This window comes from Equus caballus, chromosome 10 (assembly GCF_041296265.1).
Source record: "Equus caballus isolate H_3958 breed thoroughbred chromosome 10, TB-T2T, whole genome shotgun sequence".
Taxonomy (NCBI): domain Eukaryota; kingdom Metazoa; phylum Chordata; class Mammalia; order Perissodactyla; family Equidae; genus Equus; species Equus caballus.
Genome location: NC_091693.1, coordinates 66,213,487 through 66,233,781, shown reverse-complemented (window position 1 = coordinate 66,233,781; position 20,295 = coordinate 66,213,487). Strand labels below are relative to the sequence as shown.

The 20,295-nt window shown below is 37.4% G+C and overlaps 1 protein-coding gene across 3 annotated transcripts in view; it reads left to right on the top strand.

Moving 5' to 3' along the window:
- Positions 1-20,295, top strand: part of SESN1 (sestrin 1) — a 105,617-nt gene that overhangs the window by 68,139 nt on the left and 17,183 nt on the right. The window contains exon 1 of one of the 3 annotated variants that reach the window (XM_023650887.2): positions 15,056-15,626. The exons of the other annotated variants lie outside the window; for them this stretch is intronic. Coding sequence (XP_023506655.1) covers positions 15,525-15,626 — 102 coding nt within the window. The 5' untranslated portion in view covers positions 15,056-15,524. Of the gene's footprint in view, positions 1-15,055; positions 15,627-20,295 lie in introns of those variants that run through there. 3 annotated transcript variants of the gene reach the window in all.

Below are 20,295 nucleotides of genomic sequence, written 5' to 3'. Positions count from 1 at the left end.
ATCGAGGCTAGGTCGTGCTTAACATTAAATTGTTTGCAGATACTTAGTAAATATTGTACTTAGAAGAATTACAGCATTGCAAATACTAAATTTTTAAAAGTACATCAATGTCTAACAATTTTTATCTTAAATGCACAGTGGTCAAGCCCAAAACACCAAACAGAGGAGTAAAATTGCAGTATTTGACAAATGCTGTGCTAAAGACTTGTGTAACTTATATTCCAAGTAAGACAGGGCTGCTATTTCAATGTATTGTGGCTCTTACTATATAGCTCCCTCAACTAATATTTACTGACTGCTTACAATTTACTGGCCACTCAGTGTGTGGTCCTCTAAGGTCACTGTGTTATTCCCATTGTACAAGTAAGGACACCAAGGCTAAGAGAGATTTAATTTATTCTTAAAACCCAGGGTTGTTGGACTCTAATGCCAATACTTTTAGCCACTATACTTTACTGCTGCTTCTTTATAAATGTTTAATAATATAGTCTATCTGATTATCATCTTGTAAATACATAGAAACACAGCTGGAATCAGTTATGAGAAACAGTGCTAACTGAATGCTTGTTCTTATTTATTATGAATATTTCTCCTGTCCAAATGGTAACCTGATAACATGAAGGTGCCAAAATATCAGCCCTGTTAATATAGTACACTCATGCGCTGCATAACAACGTTTCAGTCAATGACAGACCACATATACAACAGTGGTCCCATAAAAATAATACCATATAGCCTAGATGTGTAGTAGGCTATGCCATTCTAGGTTTGAGTAAGTACACTCTATGATGTTCACACAATGACAAAATCGCCTAACAATGCATTTCTCAAAACGTATCCCAGTCGTTAAGCAACGCATGACTGTAACTTACTTGTTGTTAATGGTTTTCATATGACCTCATTATGTTTTCACAGCAACCCCATGAAGTAAGTAACTCTGATTTTACAAATGAAAAATATAAGGCATAAGGAGATAAAATCATGTGCTGGGGTTGGAATCTAGATCTTCTTATTTTAAGTTCAAATTCTTTTCACTTAATCGTGCTGCTCTAAGCTCTAAAGATAATTACAGAGGGACATTATGGAATAAAAACAGCTGAAGGCATCTGTCCGCAAGTGAACAGTTACAAATAAAAGTAACCTCAGCATCCTATCCATAAGCATCTCCATCAAAACCATCTTTTACACCACCTTTGCCTTTGCCTTGTTTAGGTATAAAAAGGAAAGAAGCAAAAGGCTTCTTGGGAAATAAAATTCCTTCTAATTCATAACCAATTTTTAAGAGTCTACCTTCTTAAATTTACTGAGTATGTCCCCTGCATTCCATTTCTACCATCATCACTCTGGTATATACCTGTTACCTCTTAACTAGACCATCATGCTGTCTTAAAGTCTGCCTGCCTTTAGCTTCTCCCCACAACTCAGACCATCCTGGTGCTGTCTCCTACTACTCTAAACTCAAAGCTCAATCACCTCATTTCCCTGCTTGAAACATTATTTATGATTCCTTGACTTTTTCCCCTCCTCTGAATCCATAGTACTGCTTGTACCTTTGACATAATTCCACCGTATGTGGTTCCTTATTGGATCATAAGGCTCCTTAGAACTGGAAGTGTGTTTCTTTCATCTTTGTGTACTCTGAAATACTTTGTGTGGGTTCTTGCAAAGCACTGTGCTCTCTGCAGATAGTTGTTAAGTGAAAGTTATTAAATTCTTTGCTTGGTTTAAGGCCAAAATGTGGTTTTAAAAAAATTACAGCCTATTATCTTCAAGCAGTGGTTATAAAAGTGTATTTTCTTCCTACCTTTGCTGTGACCCTGATCCAACCTTCCCCTTCATTAAGGGGCTTGGGTAGACAGAAGAAAAGAAGGGTCGAAATATCTCTTTCAGTGAGATTGAGGCCATCTTCCAAATTACATTCTTCCTTATTTTAGTGTGCCTGTATATGTATCTGTCTTCCTGCCTGTTCATATGATCTTAGTAAAGTAACTCCTAAATCTCTGAATCTTCCTCTGATCCACCTGTTATGTGCCAAGGGATTTAATGCTGGAAATATGGGCCATTTCTTACCCTTGGAGCTTTTTGTTTAATGAGAGAGACTGGCTAAGACACAAGGAATTACAGTGCAGAGGGGTCAGGGCTGTAACAGGGGCCGTATACATGGGAGATATCTACCCCAGGCAGGGAGGCATCAGGGAAGGCTTCTCCAAGGCAATGACTTCTAACCTCAGACTGAAGGTAAGAAGTGGGCCAAGATTAGAGGCAACAGAATTGTAGTCAGAGGGAAGAGCATATGCACAAGTCGAGGAATGATCCCTCTGGGTGGACTATGAAGTCCAGTAAAGTCGTGAGGCTGAAGAGGAAGGGGAGTGCTAAGTCTCACTACCTCTTCCTTAGATGTGCTCAGATTTCCTTTGCCTGCACTCATCTTACACACTGGCGAAAGTCACTGTTTTCACCACTTTATGCCACTGCTCAGAAATCCTGAGGGCTCCATTATTGCCTCCTGCTTTGTCCAGTCTCCTCTTTCACTGACTTTATAGGCTCCCTAAAACTGATTCTAACCTATTTCCCACTGCTTACTACCTCACATCCCCTGCCAGAGCCCAGACAACCTCCTTAGATTCTCTTGAGTTCATCCAGCTTATTCTCTTCTCTGCCATCCCTTCCTTCAAATCTTTACTGACTCTCTACTCCTGGATATTTACAGTTTGCAACGTGTAATTTAAGACAGAATTACACTTTGCCTAGTGCTGTTTCTGAGTCTTTTATGACCAACAGGATTGTAAGATTCCTGAGGGCTGGCTCCAAAGCTGCATTTTAAACTGTTGAGTAGTGGAAAAGAAAGAGCACTGGACCTGAAGTCAGATAGACCTGCATTTGACTCATAGCTCTGCCACCTATCAATTGTATGACAAGTGTCTTCCTGGGTAATACAGGAATAATGAGATCCAGCTCACAAGGTTGTTGTGAGAAATTGTACAAGTCCTTAATCTATGTGGAATTTGTAGACTGTAAATTTCTATGCACATTTCACATTGTGTTTCAAAGTTCCCATGTAGTCATATTCATTGTATAATGTAAGATTTTATGATTCCTTCTAAGACCTTAGGCTCTTGAGAATTTCAGACATATTTTTCCTTTGTGAAATATTTCTCTCTAATCCAGGTCCTGGTTATTTTTATTCTTCCTCTGTTTCACCTATTCCTACCCTATCTTCAAATTTAGGGGTGAAATAATTTTAGGCAGCTGAGAAAGGAATATTTGAGACATGAAGAAGTTCAGGTGCTGAATCTGTTGACACATTGAAGAAATCTCCCACTGTCTTTTTCCCCCAGTGTACTCTGCGTGCCTAAGAATGTGCCACTAGAACAGTCCAAATCTTTACATAAATGCTCTAGACTAGAGCATTGTTCGTGCCTTTGTGGGCATTCAGAGTCCTAAGTAGATTCTCTTATATCCTTGCTTCTCCAGAACCTGTTCTTCTTGTTCTTGATTTTCATACCTCCCCTTAGACCAGACTCTTGGATCAGGGGGTCCTAGCAATGACTTCTTGTCAGGTACTAAAGCTCAGATTCTGAGGGTTCCAGAGCTAAGGATCTTGCTCATGCTAATACAAGACCAAAGAATGGAAAGTCAGAGGAAGCAGATGCATTCTAAGTCCCAAGTATCAGGAAAAGCTGTGACCAAGTTCAAAGACTATTTTATAAATGTTTACCTGCCACAGGTACTAGCAGGGAGAGGGATCCAACATTCTAAGGGTTGGTTACCTTAATATCTAACAGTTTGCGTGTTATCTGTCAGTCTTTGACTATCTCTAAAAACTTTACTGAGAGGTTGAAGAAGCTCAGCAAAATAGACTTTAATTGAATAAAAATTTATATGGGAAAATAATAAACATTGCCTTCCTCACTAAGAAAAACAGAGAGAGTAGACAAATCTGCTTGTTATTGGGGGAAAGGAGTGGATGGTGGGGAGGTGGTAAAAAGGTGGCAACCTTTTAAATTCAGTATTCACAGCATCTTAGGCAATAAATCACACTCAAGAAAAAGATTTAATAAAGCAAAATCATCCTTGCTACTCATAAGAATTGTTCTGAATAGTAAAATTGCCATGAATCAAGTGCATTTAGTCTGGAGATCACCTTTTTGGTACAATCACTGTGTTTTAAAACATGGTTTCCATTGTTCCTAATAGCATCTCAGTCATCAGCAGCTAGGGAAAAAGTCTTTCTAGGACATGGAGCTCAATAATCCTTAGAAATAGTAGCTCTTAGAAATTCCTTGTAGAAATCAGGACCATTTTTGCTACTTTAGTTCCCCATTTACTGTTGCATTATTGTGAATGTTCTATAGCAAATAATTTTCTTAAGCAGAGAGGGTAGAAAAGTATCCTGAAATAATCATCTTCATACGCTAAATCTCTATGTCAGGGTAGGCAGGAAACTCTTAAGAATTTTAGAAACTGTTCACTTGATAATGAACAGTTAATGTACACTTTTCAGAGTAATCTTCAAACCCAGTTCAAAGATGCCTTCTCTCATGTCACCAGTATGCACCATTGTGCAGTTCCATTACCATTTTTTCATTTCTTCAGCTGGAGATATTTTGGAACCTATTTTGGGTTGTTATTTTCTGATACAAATAGCCAGGGAGGAGGAAGGAAGAAGATATGGATATTGTTCTCAAAGAAGACAGACTGGGAAGAAAAAAATACGTGGCTCAAAGCAGATGCTTAATTAATATTGGTCGAACGAACGTTGACTCAATAGGACCAATATGTCCATACATATAGAGGTTCATGAATTTAACAGAAACATACACAGCCAATCGATGGTGTATAAATGTATGTGTTAAGTAATTGCTGAAACTTACAGTAAGATTTGGATGGATACTGATTTAAATTACTAAGGTTTAAGAGCCCCAGGAAAACATGAGCTTGATGTAGAGTGTCTCTTTCCCAAATGATGTATTGAAACTACCTTTTTTCTTGATTCAACATAGCTTAGTTATCTGTGACAATTGAGGACAGAAGAAAAGGATCAAGTAAGGATATCACTGATAAATAAAACCTGGAGCTAATCTCTAAACATTATTTGATTTCCCCCCATCTTCCTTGGGGTGTGTAGAATAAAATAAAATATTTAGGGGAAGTATACATATATACATGTTCGACAGCATCCTGCAGTGTTAGTAGCAAACCTCTTGGTGAGTTCAGGAGATAATTGATGGTATGACAAGTCAAGCTGATCTACTTAAAATAATTATTTTTTAGGGAACTAAAACCAGCAAATGATTTAAGCAGTATTTATTTGAAGAAAAAACAAAAGGTGGTTCTTAAAGATTTTCACAGAAGATATTGGAAACTGCTTTAGAATACTTTATAAATTTGGCAAGACAAAAGCAAAATTAGGAAAACTATCAACTATTGTTTCACAATGTTTTTGCATCTCTATTGCAAGTAACACTCTGTCAGTTTAAGCAAATACTACTGAGGTTTGCACTAAACATGATAGTGATGAAATCTGTAACTCTTTGAAAATCCCTTCTAAAACCTCAGAAAACTTTCTTCTCTTGATGGATGTGTATTGAGTGATAGAAATAAAGAAGAAAAATTGAATAGAATGACACTGTGCAATTTCTTCACTTTGCTTTTTTTTTTTTAAGACTGTATTTGTATGTGGTTGTTTTTACTCATATTTTCTATTTTTGGATTTGGACTGTAGCATTTTATTGTTGAGTCCCATTCCCTCCTCCCGCCCCCTACCATGAATTTTGGAAATTTGAGCATTAGGGAATTTAAAGAGAAGAATTTTTTCTTATAGACATTTCCACCCTTATCCTCTATCCACAAACAAGAAAGAAAATTTCCCACAAAATTCTGTATTTTATTACAAATGCACTGATATTTTAAAGGTAACTTTAATGTCTACAGTATCTGGTATCATAAGGATGAAAACAAATTTATCACTCTGTTATTAAAATCTGATGTATTTTGTTGAGGGTTGGTGAAGAGATTTTATCTTTATGTTACTTTTAACCCAGGACAGTATATCCTGTTTTATAACTTGTGCTCTGCTCTGACACTATATAATTACAAAAAAAACAAAACAAAAAAAAAAACCACCCTGAAGGTTGGACCTCATTGGTATCTGGAGCAGTTGAGTCCTTACCTGTTTGTCTGCTTTGTGATTGGCTGGAAGCTGTTGCTAGGCTTGTTTTTTTGTGCTTAGGGAAAGTTAAAAGTTGAATGTGACCTATTTGAACTGCATCCTGCTGCTTTTGACTCTGCTCTGCTCTTTCTTCTGATCCACATATGTTTTTCAGATATCTTTTGAAGTTTAGGTATTTTTTAAATTTACCATTTTGTAAATCTAATATGCAATATTTTAATGTTTTAATTGTATATTTCTAAGCACAAATTAAAGTACTTTAGTTTAACTTTAAAAATCTGGTTGAATAGTTGAAAGTTGAATTTTCTGATATAAAGAAAGTTCTAATTATAGAGGGCAAATACGTGATTTTAAAACTTGCCAGTTACAAACACAAAAGATTATTTGGATATCAATAATTGCTTATTGTTAATAAAAACAATTCTAAAGTACTTCACTGAAAAATGTATTGGGTCAACTTTTTGTGAGTTAGGGTAAAAGCTATTATTGATCATACTGGCATGTGTCACTGAAGGATAAGATTGACTTTATTCATGTTTTCTGGAGAAGGGCTGGAAGGATTGATAATCCTTTCAGTTATAGACCAGATGTAAGACAGGCTAAATGAAAATTCTACCAGAAGGCGAGTTGGGTTTGTAGTACAATAGACCTTCATGAACTGTTGTGATTTTACGAGCCTTTTTCTTTAAGACTCAAGCTGGCATTGATGGGAATGAAACTGAACTAGATTCCCCTAGAACTCTGCCGGAACCAGGAGAAATCCTTGGCGCATTCTCTGAACCTTAAAGCCTGACCCAAGCCCTGGGTGAATAATGTAGGGAGCTATAGATGAGCATGGATCCTCCAAACCTACCATGAATTCTAGTGGGCAGATCAAGAGATGTGGCATATATAAAAAACAGTGATATTCAAGTGTGTTACTAATTTTTTTGGCAGCATAGTCTTTAATCAAACAATATTATCATGATTCTGATATATACAATATCTAAAACTGGCATTTTATTGATAAATGCTTTCTTTAAGTTCAAGTATATGAAGTTAAATTATCAAGTCAATTAGTGAGAACAATGAGGTTATTTTATGTTTTAAACAAATTTGAAATTAAGGGGTTATGGATGATATTTGCAGTATTAATTCTGTATTTTCTTGTATGCGTAGTATCAAGGAATTCTGGATTCACACAGCAAAGTGCCCATGTGTTGTAGCAGTCCCCTCACTACTATGGATGCAGACAGGCATGAATGTTTTAAAAGGCTGGAGCATACCAACTCTACCCTTCCTAATCACTGACACAGTCACAAGAATGTTCAAACGTGCTCACAGAGATGGTGGAAGAGGCTTTATTTAGTCCAGTAACTGAATTATTAGTGGCAACAAATTGTTATTTTGGTGGTTTCCAATGCATTTATAGCTTTGTAGGTTACGTTGAAAAAGAAAGACCAAATTTAATATTTCACAATATCTCTAAAGTACTTGTAAGGAACAGATGCTGAGAAATAAAACTTGAAAACCATTGATAATATACAAAGAATCCTGGTGTAGGAGGAGGCCAGGTTCTAGTTAGCTTAAAGCATATAACTTGATAAAATCAGAAATTGTATTAACAGAGTAGAACTTTTGAGCTGAAATAAAGTTTGAGAGATCATAAAGTTCAATTGCCCTTCATTTTAAATTGTGGGGGCTAAAACTAGACGGGTTGTTAAAAGATTTCCAGACTGGGTTTTTGTTTTGTTTTGGTTAGACTTTTTGCAAAATTGAGCAATAACCTATTTAATGCTCCCTAACAGAGTCCCAGGCTATCTGCCAACTTATCTGTATGACTTAGGTGAGAGGTTAAGTCTAAAAAATAGACATCCAATCTCAAACTAAGGCATTCCCCTTGTTCATAGAATTTGAGAAATTAAATGAAAAGGCATGCAATAAGTATTTATAAATAATGAATGATTGAATACTAAGTGGTTACATAATATTAAGATTTCTGTTAATTGGTAAAATAATAGCATTGGCATTCATACATAAACCTATACTAAAATATATTTTTTAAATTAGAGTTATAACAAATTAAGAAAGAATACTACCTTCTCCAATTTGTAACATCTGAATAAAATCTTATTTTAGTATTTCTCAATTATTTGCCAAAAATTAGGAAAATCAGATTTTCTATTAATACAAATAAAATGATCTAGAATTCTGTTTAAACTTAAGCTCATGTAAAAAACATAATTTTTAAAGTGGCATTATCTTTTTTTTTTTTTTAGTATTTTTAGCTACACAGAAAGATAGTAGTGATAAGCAAAAGCAAACATCTTTATTTGTTGAACTACAGTGCCCTCAACGTACCCACACCCTTTGGGCAAAGGGGAAAGTGGCCAGTAGAGGTGCACTGAGGATTCTGGAGGGCAGAAGAATAGATAGGAAAGTTCAGTTAAATGCACTTTGTTTCTAAGATAGATAATAACATGCAAGTAGTCTCTAGATGTAGGGAGGCAAAGAAAGAAGGTGATTTAAAGGCTTAGAGGACCTACAACTAAAGCTCATCACAAAGGAACTGAGCGGGGTTCTTTGAGCTGTGTAAGAACAGCACATATGGTAGAGCTCCCTTTACTACTTGGTAGTAATAATTATGGGGAGGCATGGATAGTGAGGGCAGGAGAGCTCTTATAAACAAAAAATAACTTGATTGAAGGATTTTAGAATTCTGTCATTAGGATTTTGTTTCTTTGAGTCAAAATTATCTTTAGTATGAATAAAACATTCAAAATTCTGGCATTATTAAGCTAAATGACTCATTTATGCATTTAGCCTAAACATTTTAACCATGTGTAGATTCAATTTTATAAAGGAAATAGATACTTGAGAGTTCAGTTCCATCAAGTCTTTGGATAAGTTGAAGACATTAGGTTTGATTTTACTCTATTTTGAAAAGATTACTTTTTTATATTATTCCAGATTAATATATCCTTGGATTTAAAATTATAAGTTACATATTAAAACCAGTTCTTGTGCCCACAACCAGAAGCAGTTTGAGAATTTTAAAAATATTTTCATATTTATTTTTAGGAACAGATGAAATCCAGCCCCTCAAAAAACTATTGTAAAAATTATATAATACCCTATATATGCATAATCTGAGAAATATTTTCTACTTGAATATGTCATATATTTAATATCTTTGGTTACCATTTTTTGAGTTTGTATCGCTTCATTTTTCTCCTTCTTCAGAACCTTCATTAGCTCCTAAGAACATATGGGATAAAGTCCTCATTCAGTTTCCCACTACACTCACCTTTTTCCTGAAGCTCATCCTACTCCACATTAAACCCATTTCTTATAGTCAACTCAACAATGATGCTGAATAATTAGCCTCTAAAAGTTTTAATGTTTCTGAATGAATTCTCCCATTTAGTTATGATATCTCAACAGATACTTTCTTTCCTGTCATTTCAGCTTAGATAGGTCTGAGGATGTTTAAAGACAAACTTGGTTATAAAACGTTCCATGAATCCTGTCAAACAATGGTATGTATACAGGTAGTGTCTGCCTTCCTGCCTGACTTAACAAGTGAGCCATATGTATACATATATGCCTGAACCTATACAGCTGCTATCTTGGTGTAGTGCAGGAAAGCAGGCACAGAAAAATCAAAGAAGCTTGGGAGTATCTGTGGGTTCTCAAGGAGAAGGTGGGGAGAGACTATGAAAAATAGAAGTTGCTTAACAGAGCTGAACCCAGGGACAAGCTGATTCACAAGCAGAACCTACCTGTCTAAATAGTGACCCCAAACCCTCCAAAAGTGTTGTCTAGATGGCCCAAATCTTTTATGAACTGGATACTGAACTTTAAATTCATTATTAAGCTTTCAGTTGAGTTAAGCTTCTATTAAAATGGAAACATCTCTGCAAAGTTCATTCATTCATTACATACTTATTGAGGATCTACTGTGTGCTGGACACTGAAACATTGGGAATACAGCAGTGAACAAAAAAGACATTCTGATTTTGTGGAGCTTACATTCTATTGAGTCAGACTAAACAAATAAATTAGTATGAAATGTCAGTCCCTCATATAATAAATAGTGTGAGTTAGTTTAAGAAGCATGCTTTCTTCCTTACACCTACCAGTTATTCTAAGAGGAACAGGGGTAGTGTAGGGAGCATTTAGGGGGTTGGGTGGACTCAGGTGAGTTACGTAGTGAAGGAGTTTGGGGTAGCATGAGGTCACCAAAGGCCTAGGAAGAGACACTGAGATAGGGAAATACAGGAGAGAAGCTCTCAAAGACCTGGATCACTCATTCCATGATTTCCTTTTTTTTTTTTAACCAGGTCTCACCATGAGTGTATGCAAAGGAGACAAATTTTTCTTTCTTACTGCCTTCTTTTCTTGCCCTCTGAATCAAGAACTTAGGCTAATACAGTTATCAAATTTTTAAAAATATTCATTAAAAGAAGCAGCCCAGCTTCTGCTGTTTTGAATTCAGACCTGGGTTCTAATCCCAGCTGCATCTTACTACTTTTATAACGTTGGACAAGTTACCTGTACTTTATGAGTATCTGTTTTATAAATTTGTAAAATAGAAATAATTATATCTACCTTATACGTGTAAAGTGCTTAGTGTCTGATACGGAGGAGTTGATAAGTTGCTGTTCGTTAACCTGGAAAACCTGACCACAATTTAACACATTTATTATTTGAGAGAAAGTGATTTTCTAATTTAAAACCACTGACACTGTTTCGAATACTGCTTATTTACAAATATGGGGATGGCCTATGTTTCTAAAACCCTATGTAGAGATTTAAAACTACATTTCCAAAAGAAGAAGCCCTAAAGGAGAGAAAGAGAGCAAAGATTTGTCAACATTCTTTTTCCCTTATAAGTACTATAATTCTAAAAATTAAATTGAAGAAGTGAAAAAAGTAGAAGACAAATAAGAGAACAATATAAAATTAAAGTCTAGTGCTAAAAGGATCTCAGTGTACCCAAAACATGATGTTGAAAGGAAAAAAGTGCTTAGCAGACAGGCTATATATATAAAAACAGGAAGGTATTAGCTAGAGGAGAAAAATCTTGACAAAATTAGTAAGCAGAAGTAATCTTATAAACCAGCCTTCGTTCTAAATAAAATGTTTTAAATGACAATAGAGCATTTTTCAAGAATGCTTAAACCACATAAATCTAACAAATCCCACTCCCACTCTTAAAAGAGTTCTTTGGTTTAATGGCTGACACCATTGCTATGTGTGTTTTCTAACCAAATATAATTCTAATTTTAATGAATAGATCTACAAACCTATAGTACTTTACTATAATTCCTTTGTTAATAAAATTCAGTGTTTAATATGTGGTCTGTCAAAATGTGATTTTGCCTTTTAGCCTGATTAATGTTCTTTCTACTAAAATACATCCATTCTTTTTCATGAATTGATTATATTTTTTAAAGTCTAATGGGCTCAGGGAAGCTGCTTGGTCAGGAGAGCTGATAATTTGAAATTTACCTCTTAAATTTCAAAAACAAGAGTATGAGGCATGATTTCCTTTCTCAAGAAACTTATGTTGGAGAGACAAAATCCACCTTTATTCCTACACTTGGCTTCATTCCCATTAATCTTCAGACTGCCCTCTTGCCTTGCCAGGATTGCCTCAACAGCCTTCTTAACTCATCTCCCTGCCTCTAGTTCCGCCCCTTTCAATATATTTTTCTAAACCTTAGCTGAAATGCAAATCTGATGTCATTCTACTGTTTCAAACTTTGAATAACTCCACAGTACTCTTAAGAATGAAATTTATATTCCTTAATGAAGCTTGAACAAGGTCCCTCCTTACTGTTTATCTTTTACCTAAACTCCATCTGTTACTTTCCATGACCTCTGCTCCAGACTCAATGAACTTCCTTTATTCAGCTTCCCTAATGGACCATTCTCACTCTCTCCCCTGCCTCTTGGCCTTTGCACATGCTGGTTTCTTTGCTTAGAATTCTGTCTCTACTCTTCCAAACTCTCCCCCCAATTTTCTTGCTAAGGCCTCTCTACTAATCCTCTAAGCCTGAGCTCAGATGTCTCTTCTTTCAGGAAGCCTGTCTTGAACCACCACTCCAAGTCTGGACTCTCTAATGCTTCATAATTCTCCACTCAGACCAAGTCATTTGACATATTCTGCCTTTACATATGTGTATCAGCTTGTTCTTGAGCAAATTAAAGTTGAGACCATTACTGCTAATGACAGATGCAGAAACCTCACTTTGATACAGCTGAGTAAGTTTACCAAAACATTTTCAGGTGAAAGGAAATATTTCAGAATTACTCTTACTTCTTGGATTAGAAGTCAGGATTCTTCCTAGAAGAAATAAAATGTTGAAGTGTTTAAATAGCAGACTTTGTAAAATAGCTGCTGTCCTATAGTGATAACCTGTGATAAATATGAAAAGCATAGTCCTTTCCAATTACTGTTCTGTGCTCAGGATGTTCGTGTTTTTAGCTGATGTTTATTGTGTTCCTATCATATGCCTAGCACTGGGGGTTCATTAAGAGAAGCACCTTAAGCACATCTGGCCTACTCATGAAGTGAAATCTTTGGAAAATACAAATTTTTTATGGAATGATTTGGAACAAAACATTTCCAGAAGTGAAATCTACACAATGATATTTGCAGGTTAATACATTTGTTGGAATTCTTGGTTACTGTAGATTTATTTGGAGACAACCTTTTTATGTTGGAGAATAGAGTCACTAATTAGTATTACTCCTGTATTGAAAGAGCAGAAATTAGTACTCTCTGAAGAACTTGTCAGTGTTTATAGAGACCATACAGGAATGGTGATATTTATATGGCTTGAAGGTCCTCAGTCCACCACTGAATTAGAATATAAGTTAAAATTATCTTTCTTTTTATGTAAAGCAGCATCAAAATAAATAATCAAACTGAAACATTTTGTTTTCAAAAAAAATCCTATTTGGAGCTTCCTATACAATATCAGTATATGCTTCTTTAATATTTATCAAGCACTAAGTATCAAACACTGCCATATGTATACAGTTTGCAGTTTTAATTTACATGTAATTATTTTAAACCATTTTTGGGTTAATTAAATGCATGGTTTTCCTTCACCTCTCATTAAAAGATAGAAAGGTAAGCATTCTCCATTTTGCAAGTGACATAATTTTAATGTCACAAACAAGGTTACGCCCTACTAGACAACTAACCCCACTATTTTATTCCTTTCTCACAGCTCAACTGTTCTAGAACCAGAGTCATCATTTTTCACATACTTCCTTCATTATCTAACTAGCTTTATAGTTCACAACCCCATATATCAAGTCCATTTATGTTTCCAAGTTATTCATCTGCAACTTATCTTGGAGGGTATATCACATTGCTCCAACTTGGATCACTTACTGGTTTATTTTTCTTGTTTGTTTGTGACTGGGTGGGCATTTGATTATACTGTTTTGTTTTTTTGGCTGTGCTCAAAAGAAAGATGTTACTGCACAAAATTGGAGTTCTCTTGTCTGATGCACATTTTAAAAAGCCAATTATTATGGCATTAGCTTTTGGAAAAAGAAATGTAGCTTTATTTTGCAAGATTGATCTGCAAGGAGACAGAGGCATGTGCCCTCAGATCTGTCTCCTGGATCCAGGGCTTGGGGCACAATTTTATGGGATGAGGGGCAGGGCAGTCTGACGTGTACAGATAAGTGAGGTAATTGTCTGTGCAAGCATAGTCAAGCTTCATGCCTCTTCAGTAGGATGCATGTTCACAAAGTGGTGGTGTTACCATAATCTAAGGGTGGAGTTTTTAGCTCTTTGATGTCCAAAGGGTTAATTATTGAGCTTTTGCACAGGCTCAGTTGATGGGTTGGTGGTCTCAACCGGCCTGAACTGGACAAGGAGTCCCAGTTCCTGAAAGACAACTCTTAATCACTCTGTTGATAAGATGGGGTCAGTTGAACTGGTCCTGGAGGGCCTGCAGTTACAAAGAGAGCATGGAAGCCTCTGTAGCCTTTCCTGCTATGTTAACATTAACCCAAAATCGCTTTTCTTGACCAGTAAAAAATATTTTTGGTACTGTAGCAATTTATAAAAGCAGTATATGAGAACATACAACATTTATCTTTTCGGGAGAAGACAAAAAGTAACCATTTTTAACCTGCTACTTTTAAAATCTGACAGTTGAAGAGCTAAAAGAGTAACTTAGTTTTCTCTGAAACATTGTAATCTCACTCCTAAGACTGAAACTTATTTTCGTGTATGAGTCCTGGTTCTGTGTCTGTCAGTATTTATTGACTTAACTCCAGTTTCCTTCTGTCAGAATGTTCCAACTTTTTTTTTTAACCTGAGCATGTAAGCTTTTGAAACACAAGGGCAAACATGCTAAAAAAGATCTAATTTAGGAGTTGATTTTTAAAAGAAGTTAATGGAGCCATGTAAGCACACAGTGTTGACACAGAACTTAAGAGATTTGCTTTCCGGATCCAACAATGTCAGTAATTTGTGCTCCTTTATAACCCATATTTTCTCAAGTTCCTCATCAGATTTCAGAAAGAGAAATTCTTTCTTTCAAACCCAGGGCGCTTAGGAGGGAACATTAGAAATTTTAAAGCCTTCAAGTATACTTGGGAAGAAAAAAGACAATTCAGAGATCTGCCACCAAGGCTGATTGTCTGGGTAGAAGAGTGGTATGTACAGTGTCTACATAGCTTACCAAAAATAATTTCACATTGAATATAGCCCATGGTCCCGTACTTGTTCTTGCATTCCGCAGCTCATCATTGTTTGGGCATTATTGGAAAGAAAGAAGGGAAGTTTCAGTGGTTTATAAAATGTAAAGCGAACTTGATTCCTCCTGGTGGTGGCAGGGTCAGCCTAGAGGTTGGTTGCTGTTTGGCTCTAGGTAAGTGGACCCCAGCGGACGCGGGGAGGGCAGGCTCTCAGCTGCTGGTGCTGGGGGCAGGGCACATTGGCCTTTCACTGAAGCCCGAGGGCTCGCGCCTCGCCTCCCGGACGACCGAACTCGGCCGACCCAACTCTGTCCGGACCCGAAAATTAGTCCCTAGGGGGAACTCGGCCCCTCGAGGTTGTTTTTCGCCGGGCCGGTCAGACCGCCCACCAACGCCCGCCCCTCCGCACCAGGAGGCGGGGCTCCGCGAATCCGCGAATCCGCATTGGTGCGCGCGGCCGCTGAGCCGGCGGAGTGACGGCGGGGGCGGGGCCGCGCGGCTTGTTTGTTGGCGCCGCCCCGCCCAACCCCGCGCCCCGCCGCACCGCCCCCGCGGTCCTTGGTGACTGAGGCGCTGCAGCCCAGAGCCCGGCCGGCCGGCCAGCGCTGGTGTCCGCGACCGCAGACGTCCCCGCGCCGACATGCGCCTGGCCACCGCCGCGAACGAGGCGTACACGGCCTCGCTGGCCGTCTCGGAGCTGCTGGGCTGCAAGCAGTGTGGCGGGGGCGGCGGCCCGAACGAGGTACCTGGGCGAGGGGCGGGCGGGCGGGCGGGCGCGTACCCAGCTGAGCTGCCGGGGCTGCACGGAGGTTGGGTCGCTTCCCCGCCTTCGCACCCTCACAGCCTCGGAGGACGCTCCCTGGAGGGCGCCCCCGGAGCAGCCGGCCGGCAGGGGCGCGGGGGCCGGCCCGCGCTCGCCTCGAGCTGAGGGGGTGGCCGGTGGGGGTGGGGGCACGTTTTCCAGCGGGAGTCGGCCCCGGGCAAGCGAGGCTGAGGCTGGCAGACACGGCCGTCTCGGTCCTTTAAATGGGAGTCTGCAGACGGAAAGCCGGAGTCTGTGCAAGCCTCCGCAAGCCCGACCCGAACAAAGCTGCGGCCCCGCGGGAGCGCAGCCTGTGGGTTGTCCCCGCAGCGCCTCGTCAGAACAGACTCCAGGACTCAGTGACCCTCACCGCCTTTGCCGCCTACTTAGAAAAAAGAAAGAAAAAGGAAAAAGTACATTCGAGGCAGTTAAAAAATGTTGCTGCCTAAAATAAGTCTATTCTGCCAGCTGCATGACGTTATGCACAGCGTTTACTCTTGTTTATTAAACCATCCCTTTTGTGTCTGAATTAGCTTTCAGAAAGACCTATTTAATTGTAACATTTTGTATTTTTCCTAAGTGGTTGCAAATAGGGCACCATTTGAAAGTTACTAATATAATTTTGACTAAAATGTGAAACTTTGAAAGGCTTTCTTTCAAAAGGTGACAAGGGAGAAAGAGAAATAGTAATTAAAATTTGAATAGAAATCAGAATGCTGTAAGTATTGCCTTAGTTCAAGAAGTCTAAATACGAAGTAATTTCTCTGCGGTATTGCCCACTAAAATGACTCAGTTTTAGTATTTATATTTTTTGTAAATGGAGTCTACATTATGAGTAAACTACAGATATTCACATAAACTTAAGACAGTTTCTCATGAAGGGTGTGGAACACTAAATACTTTTTCTAGATTTTAGCATTCATGGATACATAATATGCTTCTTGTTTACAGATAATAAACCACCTTAAAAAAAATTCTTATAACTGTTGCTTCGGAATCTTTGCCAAAGAAAGAAAACGGTGTAAAAGTGTTGCAATAGCATTTATAGTTTGTGCTTGCAGGCCATAACAGATCTTTTCTCATTTTGAGTAGAAGTGAGCCTCAATCATTGTGCTTGAATAGATCTGTTATTTCTGGTGGTATTCTTGTGCAGAATCCTGGTTCTTGCCCAGATCTAGAATCTCTAAATATAACCATGTAAACTGGAAGGTAAGGAGATACATTTTAGCTTGCACATTGATTACAGTGCCTATGTGATTGTGTTCAGGATGCTTTGTATAGTTGTATTTCATTTTTAACACTCCCAACATGTGGGAGGATAATTTAGAAAGTAGTGCTTCTTAGGGAAACTATTCACCATAGAAAAGTATTAATAACACAACTCTTTCAAATAACAAACTTCCACAATGCTTTTAAACTAAACACTTTCCAGGAATGGAACTCTTGACTACAGTATAGGGCACACATATGGCCTAAGTCAGCCTTACAAATCCAGTACTTTGAAGTCAGTTTTTATTTTTTTAGAATATAGTTCATAGAAGAACATAGAAGTATTCATAGATAGTGGAAAAAGAGGTACCTGAACTTTCAATATTTCTAAATTCCGTAGTATAGTTAATGATAATTTTAAAAGAAACTGGTACATTTTGTTAGAATTGGAATATTTCTTTATAACACTTCTAGATTTCTTCATTTATATTTAAAATTTTTGAACGTCAAAAGGCTAGCACTCGGCTGTAGGCAATAATTCTAAAGAGAGAGTGGGATGGGAACTTCCACTTTTTACACAGTATATCTTTGCCTTGTTGAAATGTGTTTCCAAAAGCACATACTGCCTTTGTAATTTTTTAATAAAAATTAATATTAGTGTTATGTTATTGGTTTTAAAACATCTACACAGTTTAAAAATGCACCAAGTGCAATGAGAAAAATAAAATGATTCAAATGATCTGATACTTACTTTTCAAATAGTTTTGCAGGTAAGTAGACACCATAAGCCAACAAATGCTTTCATCTTGCATTTGTGGCAAATTGTTCATTCTTTCTGCTTACATAGATTCATAAATGTATCTTTAACAAATTTGAAAAATCTGATTAGACCAGTACTTTCAGTACACAAGCACTGTGATACAATACATATATAGTCTTTCTGTGGTATTGCTAACATTCGCTGAGAATTTTCATACTGTGACAATTAGTAGTATATACTAATGAAGAAATAGATATTATGTCAGAGATTTGCATCAGTGTTGTGATGGCAGAGGCTGTTGCTATCTCTTTGGAAGATGCTGATTAGGAGGATTGTTGAGAGGGATGTTAGATTCTATGTTAGTTTTTCCAGCCACACTTTCGCCAAGAGCCTGTGAGGTTTGTTCTGTGATTAGCATCTACATCTGCTTTTCAACAAGGCCATTTGCTGTTGGCAGTTCTAGAATCTGCATTGGCCAAATTTGTTTAAAGTCTGTAATTCAGTTTCTTACAGACGAAGGCATAGTTGAAGTAACCTTTAGGAAGTTATGAAATGCACATAGTTTGGCTTATGATCACCCCACTGAAGACCTGGGGTGCCTTTTTTTTTAATCAACATCTGCTAGGAAATAGGGTAGAGCTAATTTATCCTGTGCCTAGGAAAAGAAGTGTTTCAGAAGTGAGTTTTTTCCAAAAAACTCAAACTTTAAACTTTTTAGAAACCAAGAATACTATTGTATAATGACAGTAGTATCTAAAAGGACATTTAAGTTACAGAAACTCTCAAAGAGGCTCAAAAGAGTAATAATTAAAGACACCAGCTCCAGAACCAGACTTCCTGCTCTTTTCAAGGTAATTGTCACCTGTTTACTTTTCCCAGAAGTTAGAGCTCAATTTGCAGTGAGAGGCTAGGTGGAATCAGTGATCTGCGTCCTGCCAGTATCAGGACTAGGATCAGTTGGGATGCAATCTCAGAGCTCATCAAGAGCACCCTAGATCAACCCTTTGTCTTCTCTTGGGCATAAGATTAAGTAGAAAAGATCATGTCATGTTCTTGTATCTTTCTCATGTACCTAGTCTATTAACTAAGAAAGAGAACCAAGGACATCTTTTGAGTCTAGCCTCCAAATAAAGGAGAATTAGTTGGTGTGAGTCTAGAACAGCCGTAACTATATTTCCCATTCTGTCAGTCTTGATCAACCCTTTCTGTTTGGGAAAGACTTGATTTTTAAAAATCTATCACTCTTCCACCCCTCCCCACATCTTTTCTTTCACTTCCTCTCTTTCCCCTCCTACCATTTCCCTTTCTGCTTTTATGGAATGGCACAAACATCTCACAACCTCTTCAACTTAGTAGGAAATTGACCCTGGTAGTCCAAGCATGAGCTTGGCAAAACTCTATTTTACTTAGAACTAACCTTATGTAAAATAATGAAATTGGAGTCTTGACTGTCAGAGACTCCTTTCCTTTCTTCAGTTTTTCTATTCTGTCTCTAGCTTTCTTGCAAGACTGGTACCTCATCAAGGAATGAATGTGATCTTAACACTAAAGGGTTATTAGCATAATGGGTCTATAATCTAGTTCCAAGAATGTTTGGTTTTTCTTAACATCCTGTTTTAAAAGGCATAGTTTTTCACTCTAAAAGAATCTATTTCTAATGGAACTGGGAAGGAAGGATTTGTCCATTGAAGGCAAGGAAGAGGGGAGACAGTGATATCAATATGGCCACTAAATTTGGCTGTAAGGATGGACTTATAAAGACTTGAGAATTACATAGGACCATTGGGAAAGACCCTTGCCATACCTATAGGAAAATACTCCATTTCTGAAATATTGCTAGCCACTTTCTTGGAATTATAAAAATATTGTTTTATAATCGTTTGGTATATAAACCGTATATTTGGTATAGAAACAAAACCAAAAAAATATAATTCAGCCTTTTTGTTTTGAGGCCCATGTGCTATCAGTCTGGTCTCATTTATATGTGTATCTGTGTGTGTGTTTAACACCCACATACTGCTAATGTATTTGTAGGATACAGTCCTAGAAGTGGAATTGCTAAGTTTTTTCCCCGCTTTCCTTACAAATAGTAACATAATTATACATATTATGCACTTTTGTTTTCCCCCCATAATATATCTTAGAGATCTTTTAAAGCCAACGCATATGGAATTGCTTCATTCTTTGTAAAGACTGCGTGCTATTCTAGTCTATGATGTACTAAACTTTATTGAAACAGTCCTCTGTTGATGAGCACTTAGGTTGTTTTATATTTTGTACTACTAGAAACAATGGTTTACATATGACATTTCACAAATGTGACTACAGGTTAACATTTAGGATGGAATTGTTGATTCAAAGGGTATGTGACTTTTTAATTTTGATCAGTATTGCAAATTGCCCTCCTTAGAGGTTGTAGTAATGTATACTCCTTACATATTTCTTGATCTTTTTTCCTCACACTTCAAAACACTCCTTCAGAAATGTATAAACAATGAATGACTGTTTCTCCACCCCGTCTCTAACATAGCCTGTTATCTTAAGCAATCTTTTAGGTGAAAAATGGCGTCTCAGTGTAATTAACTTGCAGTTGTTTTATTGGTGAGGGTTGATCATTTTTTCAACCATTTGTAATTCCTT